The sequence below is a fragment of the Osmerus mordax genome, chromosome 8 (assembly GCF_038355195.1).
Source record: "Osmerus mordax isolate fOsmMor3 chromosome 8, fOsmMor3.pri, whole genome shotgun sequence".
Taxonomy (NCBI): Eukaryota; Metazoa; Chordata; class Actinopteri; order Osmeriformes; family Osmeridae; genus Osmerus; species Osmerus mordax.
This window is the reverse complement of record NC_090057.1, coordinates 9,739,761-9,748,260: the sequence shown is the minus strand read 5'-3', so window position 1 is coordinate 9,748,260 and position 8,500 is coordinate 9,739,761. Positions and strand designations below refer to the sequence as shown.

General features: G+C 46.8%; 1 protein-coding gene across 1 annotated transcript in view; it reads left to right on the top strand.

Annotated features, from left to right (window-relative positions):
- Window positions 1-101: 101 nt before the first annotated feature.
- adgb (androglobin) overlaps window positions 102-8,500 on the top strand; it is a 37,677-nt gene continuing 29,278 nt past the window's right edge. Inside the window, exons 1-7 of the mRNA XM_067241752.1 lie at window positions 102-181; window positions 892-1,051; window positions 1,397-1,489; window positions 2,669-2,740; window positions 2,932-3,123; window positions 5,367-5,506; window positions 7,514-7,600. Coding sequence (XP_067097853.1) covers window positions 102-181; window positions 892-1,051; window positions 1,397-1,489; window positions 2,669-2,740; window positions 2,932-3,123; window positions 5,367-5,506; window positions 7,514-7,600 — 824 coding nt within the window. The remainder of the gene's footprint in view (window positions 182-891; window positions 1,052-1,396; window positions 1,490-2,668; window positions 2,741-2,931; window positions 3,124-5,366; window positions 5,507-7,513; window positions 7,601-8,500) is intronic.

Here is an 8,500-nt window from a genome sequence, read left to right as displayed (position 1 = left end):
TCCCTTTCAGTCTGTTTAGCTAAGTAGTTAGTGCTGGATGACAGCCAACTACAAATAAGACTAGTTGGCTTGTTGGCTTATTAAACACAACGTTCTGCACAATGTCAAAGGCGCCACCGAAGAAAAAGGAGTTGTCTTCCAGCCGGGTTACTTCATCCCAAGGACAGACACCAAATAAAGAGTAAGATTACTGGTTTGCGGTGCAGCTAGCTAGGCTAGCTAGAAAGATACTATAGCAAGCTGGAAATGGAACAGCTGTCTAACAAGCTGCTCTACGGTGACCAGACACTTTGATATCATCTAATCAATATGTCGCAAAACTCAACGATTTCATACTGAAATCAACAAACGTTGTTGTGTTCCTTGTGTTCAGAGCTGTACTGAACTACAGTGCTAGGCTATATTCAGAGCTTGAAACCAAGCTGGCATAATTTGGCTATCTATGTGGCTTTAGGGCCTCAGCCTTGCCCCTCTATTCCAAAACCACCCAATTTAAGAGTTTCATGAACAAGCTGTACTCAAGGCATCTTGCCAGAGTTCTACTTTTTCAAATCCCAGCCTCCAGGCTCTTCTTACCATGCTAGTGTGGGGTCAGAACATGATAGCATAGATAACACCAAAGCACATTTATCTGCCTATTTCACACAGAAGAAGACGTACAGTAGATGAAGCAGTGTAAAGCCCACACAGTATGTTGTGCTATTTTTGTGCTGACAAATACATAGACTGGAGATTGCTGTCCTTAGAGTTTAGAAATGCCTTCAACAAAGTTTCACAGCACCCATTAAAGTAACACTCAATCTCTTGAAATGTTGGTGACCTCAATTACTCAGATCCCATGTTGGATATCGGATTGTTTTTCATGTATATTATTGGTTTGTTGTTTTCCAGAGTCTTGTCCATGGGGGTCAGTTTGTCAGAGGGTCCGGTTGAGCAGAAGAGGTTCCGTTTCCCGGTGTGGCCTGAGTGGAACGAGGCGGAGGTCAACGCGGAGAAGTGGGACGCAGCCAAGGGTGGCAAGGACGTGAAGACAGGGAAGAGCCCCAGTGGCGTGAGTTTGGGCGTGGACGACTAAAGAGCCAAGCGATGGATACATTCGATTTGAGTCGATGTTGCATTTGCATGGTTGTACATTAGATTAGTGCCAGTGCACACTGCACTTTGATACCAAGCACAACCTATATGAACTGTGGTGGCTCTTTCTTTTCCTCCCTCTGTGAAGCACATTGTGTTCTGGTATGAAATGCGCTATATAAATAACGTTTGATTTGATAAGCTGTAAAAGCCTCCAAAGCCACTGTTAACAGGAACACCTTAGATAATCACAATTCAAGTATCTTGCCTTGTGCATGTGTTCTATGCAGGACATTCCTTGACTTTAGTCTGTTTTTCACAGCCCTTCTTTGAGGATCCTGAAGGAAAGGTTGAAATGCCTTCGTCCCTGAATGTCCACTCCTGGAAACGCCCATCTGAGTACATTCTCACCAAGGTATTCTATTAGCTCGAAATGGATGTACAGTACTCTTTTAACACACGGCCACGACACAATCTCAGACACCTACTGCACATAGCCTGAACATGTTCCTGGCACATGCAGTGTGACACAAAACATTGCGCTTGTTATCAGTAGAGGCCACAATAGAAATGTAACCCTGACCTATTGCCTCAGCGCTCCTTATCGCACAGTTCAACTGCGTGTCAGCGATAACCCAACCCCTGCAGCCTTCTTAGGTGGTGTGCAGGTACGTATGGCTGCCAACAAAGAAAATACTCTCCACTGTACCGCACACGGCCTAATTAATCAAATGTGCTCTCTGCGTGTCTCCGACGTAGTGCCACGCCGTAATCGCATCGCTCCACTTTCCTCCCATCTCCCGTCTCTGGGCGCAACGCTGAGCAATTAAGCTGCCTGCTCTTTGAATTAGCGCTCACCAGCACAGGTCACAGGGCTCCTTCCACTCCACCATGTCGAACGCGTTCCATTCACTTTGTATGAAAGGAACGGCGGAATAATCACACACACGGAACCAAGCGAGCAGAGGCGGCAGACGCCACAGTGCGTTCCTCCCCTTCCGACCCTCCACCACCCAGACTGCACCCAACAGAACATTCTCCGGTTAAGAAATAGATCGAGGTGCGGGCTTATTTTGATGTACGGTTGCCATGACAATGGAACCGCTCCTTGGGAAGTGAGGAGAAGAAAAAAAATGAACAAAGGAGAGCAAATCATCTCCGCTGACCCAAAGCGACAGACTTTCTCTCCGCTGTCGAAGGCTGGAGTCTTTAATTCCTATTTGATTAGAGGCCTGTTGAAGTCAATTAACTCCGTGATCAAATATTCATTGCAAACATGGCCTCCTGAGAAAGGGGCTTGCTGGAGATCTGCGCGGTCTCTGGTACATCTAGAGAAGCATAGCTCAGAAGTAGATTGAGCTTCATTAATATTTCCAATTGAAACAGATGGGCTATAGCCATCTAATGAACTTCCCCTGGCTGTTTGACGGGTCTGTGGCGATGTAGCTTCCTCAACTTATACGGTTCAGTCGTTCCCATTAAACCTAAAGTTCACCGTCAGGCCCCGGTTGTTCACCAATTATACAGGAGTAGCAGCAAATGTAGAAAGTTGGTTTCTCTGCGCAGATGTACATCTTCACCCTTTCTGTTTTAGACTCCTGTGGTGGTGGAGAACGAAGCTGCCTTCGATCTGACATCAGCCAATGAGCATCTGATCTGCAGCGAGGTAAGCTGTGATCAAGGCCAATGAATAAACAACCTAAGGGACCCTCCCACGGCTGTAAGTCTGCTTGACATGTGAGAGAGACAATAATGGATGCTCGGGTATGGATCCACTGAATGACGTGTGGTAGTAGTGTGAAGGTGTCGATGAGTTCATGTCTCTTGTCAACCGAAACGTTGTTTTCAACCACTTAGATGATCCGGTGTATCATCAGCGAGATCTACATCGTGTGGAGGATCTGTAAGGGTTCTCCGGGGGAGTGTGTGGATGGGCCAGGGGGCGGCTGGAGACCCTGGGAGCACATCTACTCGCTGTGCAAGGTGCTGAAGGGACACGTGCCTCTTTACAACATCTACGGGAAGTACGTGGTCAAACTCTACTGGATGGTGAGTATCAGCCTGGCTCCTTGTCAGGGATCAGGCCCTGCTGTCCCCTGGGGCTTTCCTCAGTCAACTGAGCTCTGACTTCCAAACGTTCCATCCGGGCAATTGACCCGTGCATCGTTTAACCAAGAGCGGATACCGCTGATGACTGCACGTTTTAAGAACCACTACAGCAGGCTGCACCGAGAGCTTTCACAAGACGAACTCCAGGCTGTCCCCAGAATCCCAGAGGTCAGCTTGTTTTCAGCTACGCACACCTGGAAGGGGGGGGGGGGAGAGAAATCTCTCCCTGACTAGAGTTCTGTGCCGGGGCCAAGCAGGATGGAGTGGTGAGGGATGCGAGATGGATGCGACCTTATCCATTCTGTCCTGCTGCAGGCAGAACTGTGGCTGGAAAATGAGGTGTGATGGTGGGAACGTGTACATTGCAGTCTAGGTTGCACAGTCCGGGGAGTTGCAGTCTTGATTGGATGCATCCTATATTGAGCCTAGTTTGCGGTGGGTGCTGATGGGACGTGGGTTTTTTTAAAGGGACGTAGGCCACGTATGTATTGGATGTGTCAAGCCGGTTCTGGAATCATTGAACCATAGAACGATATGAGTCGTTGAAGATGGGAATGAACAGCAGAGGGCTGGTGAGAGACGGGAGGAGAAGAGGCTGCGGAGAGGAGGGAGCTGCTGGAGTCCTGGCTCCCATGACGGGGGGGGGCGTGACATGATCACAGGCAGCAGCTCGCGTGCCAGCTCCAGCAGAACGCCAACAGATGGATGAAGAGAGACACAATGCTTCCTCTCTCCCGTCTTTCTCTTTCCGGCCCTTTCTCCGTCCCCCCACCTGTCATTCTCTTTCTATCTTTTGCGGTCTCCTCTGAGTTTAGGCCCCCCCCCCCCAAATATGACTGTCTCTCTCCTCCGTAGCTCTCTCCTTAACTTTCCTTGTTTCTTTCAGTTTCCCTCAACCCCCCCTTTCTCTCACACTCTCTCTCCCTCTCTCCTTTCCTCTTTCTCTCTATCTCTCTCCCTCTCCCAGTCTCTCTCTCCCTCTCTACACCCTCCCTCCTAATAAAGCTCCTTCACACTACGTCCAGTCTTATCAGTGGAAAGGGTGAGCTTGTCCTGAGGGTGATGATTAAGATGGGGGCTGCAGGAGGAGAGAGAGAAACAGAGAGAGAGAGAGACACAGCTGTGAACAGTCAGTCAGATTATAGCCTGCGTCTACAGACTAAGAGACTTAGTGACACTGTGAAACTCCCGCAGATAGCTGTCAGTCAGCCAGCCAGCCAGCCAGCCACTCATTCAGTAAGTCAGCCAGCCAGCCAGGCAGCAACCCTGACTGCAAAGCTAGTCAGTCATTTAGTCATCTGTCAGCCAGCCAACCAACCAGACAGCTTGTCAGTCAGTCAGCCAACCAGTCAGCCAATCAACCGAGCCAGTTGGTCAGTCAGTCTGCTACCGGGGATGAATGTATACCGACATGAGACAAGCTGCTAGGTACTGGCAAGCTGATGCTGATTAAGACTGCTCCACCAATATGCCCAGCTGAAAGCTAGCCTTCTGAGAGTCAGGGAGGCTGGAATGGTTGAAGCAGAAGAACACTTTCTTTGGTTGTTTTCAAACTGTGTGCGAGAGTTGTGTGTGTGCGGCGGAGGGGGATGGGGGGGGGGGGTGCGGGTGTGCATGGATGGGTGGGTTTGTACATGGTCTAGAGTGTGTGCTTGGAAGAAAAATCAGTTTCAAGAGTGCTGCAATAAAATATTACTGAAAAAGTAGATTTATGAAGGGCCACTTGTGTAGTGTTCGGTTTCAAACTACCATGTGGTGACTAAGTGTAGCAGCAATGCAGTCAGAATTGGATTACTCCTTGATGTCTTAAACAGCAAATCAATTGAAGGAGGCAAAATAAACTCATATCCTGAACATTGACAGCCCAGCAGGGGCTAATCAGATTATGTAGCAAGCTATTAAAGACATAAGAAGAATAAAAAGCTGTGAGTCTAACCTTCACACAATAGTCTGGAATTAAATATACCATATGTTCTTGCTTTGTCAGTTTCTTTCAGTCATATATTACTCATTTGCTTTTCTCCTCCCTCCTGCTTCTTTTTCATTTCTCTTGCTCTGTTCTTTCTCACCCACACTCTTTCTGTCCCTCCTCTCTCCTTCCTTGTGCAACCTCTTCTTTACCCTTCTTTCCTTCCTCCCTCCCTCTTCCCTTCCCCCTCTGTGACTGGTGTCCACCTCTTCAGGGGTGCTGGAGGAAGGTCATCGTGGACGATGTCTTACCGTTTGACCAGGACAACAACCTGCTGCTTCCTGCCACCACCAACCAATCAGAGCTGTGGCCCATGCTGCTGACCAAGGCCCTTATTAAACTGGCCAACACAGAGTGAGCCAGACACAGCACATCACACTGTCATCCCAGCATACTGCTATGATGCCGTACTGTCATGCCGACCCCGTAGTACCATGATAAACATCGTAAGAACTTGCTGAACAATAATACTACCCTGTTAAACCTCCACACTAGCCTGTCAAACCTCCATACTAGCTGGTCAAACCTCCATACTGCCCTACTAAACCTCCATACTAGCCTGTCAAACATCCATACTAGCCTGTCAAACCTTCATATTAGCCTTTCAAACATCCATACTAGCCTGCCAAACATCCATATTAGCCTGTCAAACCTCCATACTAGCCTGTCAAACCTTCATATTAGCCTTTCAAACATCCATACTAGCCTGCCAAACATCCATATTAGCCTGTCAAACCTTCATACTAGCCTGTCAAACCTTCATATTAGCCTTTCAAACATCCATACTAGCCTGTCAAACCTCCATACTGCCCTACTAAACCTCCATACTAGCCTGTCAAACATCCATACTAGCCTGTCAAACCTTCATATTAGCCTTTCAAACATCCATACTAGCCTGCCAAACATCCATACTAGCCTGTCAAACCTTCATACTAGCCTGTCAAACCTTCATACTAGCCTGTCAAACCTCCATACTAGCCTGTTAAACCTCCATACTAGCCTGTCAAACCTCCATACTGCCCTACTAAACCTCCATCTTCCGTACTACTCAGCTAAACCTCCATATCAAAGCCCGTACTTTCCAACTGAGGGTCCAAATAAACACATCCATGTCATGCACACAGGCACCATTTCCCTCAACTTTGTGTTGTTCTAGTCCTCCCCTGCTGAGGGAGCACTGATGTGTCAACCCATACTGTACCCTTCAGACTATCCATCTGTTTACACAGGAATGTACTACCCACTGTGCTGTAGGGAGGGAGACGAGGTAACACACACACACACACACTCTCTTCTTTTTGCTGACTCAGCTAAAACCAGCCTCGCCCCCCCCCCCACACACATCTCCCCCTATCTCTCGATCCAGAGTTTGGTGACACCTGTGTGCGTGCCTGTGATTGGAGCATGTACGGTTCCCTCTGTGTGCTTGTATTCTTGTCAAAGGTCCACACATGAATGTTTCATCCCAGACAGGATACCTGGAGCCTCTCGGCTTGTGAATCTTTCATGACCGGAGGGAAAGTTCAGGAGAGACACTTTCCCCAAGTGTCTGCAGCAAACCCTGTTCACAGTAGACACAGACAGCAGAACCCTGCAGTTCAGATCTGATTAAAAAATGTACTATATATATATATATATATATATATATCCAGGCTAGTATGGATGTATATATATATATATATATATATATATATATATATAATATGTGCAATGTCCCCTTGAATCCCAGCATGAAGGCTTCAGTGCCATTTTAATACCTTTTAATAGGGTTTCTATAATAGATAGTGGATGTGGTCACAGTTGAGGCTGGTGATCAACTTTTATTGATTTGGTTTTATGGTGCTTCATTACTGAGTGTCTGGACAGGTTGGGAACAGGATCCCTGGAGGTCCAATTAGAGCAACAACCATCTGCTTCAGCAGAAAAACACCACCAGGGTAGCACTCACACTCACACACACACGTACACACACTCTTATACTTTCCGCCTGTACACACACACGTATACCCTAACAAAACAAAATACAAAGGAATCCATTTCCTTATAATCCCATTGTTCTAACTGTATAGTTCTTTGTATTGTGTTTTTCTTTTCTTTCTGTTAGCAGTCCCAGAGTCACCTCTTGTCATTTGCTGTCTAACAGTGGAGTGTGTTGGCAGTCTGGACCAGATATGATAGCATAGCTGTGTTGTGTTTTCTACTGCGTATCCTTCTAATTGCTGTCAGGTCAAATATGCTTGCTGTGAAGGAAACCAGACAACATGGGGAGATCCAATAGGCCCCTTACAACCAAAGACTTGTTCTCTCATCTGTTATTCTGTCTGTCTGTCTGTCTGTCTGTCTTGTGTGTGTGTGTCTCAGTGTGGTGTCAGAGCAGAGGAAGGAGCTGGGAGAGTTCACGGTCATCCATGCACTGACTGGCTGGATCCCTGAAGTCATCCCTCTACAGTAAGCTCTTCATCCTCCTCTCGCAGCCTCCTCTCCATCTCTATCTCTCTCTCTCTTTCTATTTCTGTGTCTGTCACTCTTTTGCACTTGTTTGCTCTCTTTCTCTTGTTTTTTGTAACCTCGGAAATAGATGAAGCTAAACTGTAGCTCAAACGAGTTCCACAGTTCCATGTTGGTACTAAAACCCTGTCATAAACACAACCAAAAATACCTTAAAGCTGGTGGATTGATTTCATATTACATATTGTTGTTGCTTCTCAACAACATTGCCTACACCATCTTTAACAGACTGACCCCTTTTAAATATCAGGTCAAATATCCAAACTACGAAATGGAATCATTGCTTTGCTGAGTGTAGAGCTGAGCTGCTGGAGAGACTGTAGCTGAAGAGAGGAGTATGTGTGGTTTGGGGGAAAACATGCGACGTGTGATTTCTTCCACAGCAGGTACTCAGTTGTCAGTGCGGCCCCCTGGGGACACAGTTTCCTTTTTCCCTTGACAAACACACACCAACGCACACACAGTTGGAAGCACCCTCTCCGCAGCACCTCTGCAGGATAAGCTTGGTGGGATGTAGGGTAGTAGTAGTGGGCGTGTGTGTGTGTGTGTGTGGGGGGGGGGGGGTTGCAGCAGGCAAGGACAGGTTACCATTACAGAAATACAAAAATACGCAGTATATACTATACAAATGAAGAGATATACAAGATACAACTATACATAATGAATACAAATATAAATAGATACAAAATAAATAAATAAAAACCCAATATAGAAAATAAAGGTTTGCAAGGCTGTGCATGGGGTACAACATATACAGAACAATTAAACTGTGACAATTTGCTACTTGGTAAAAGCTGGTTGAGTGTGTGGGTTGAGGTGCCAGCTAGCCAGTGTTTTGCC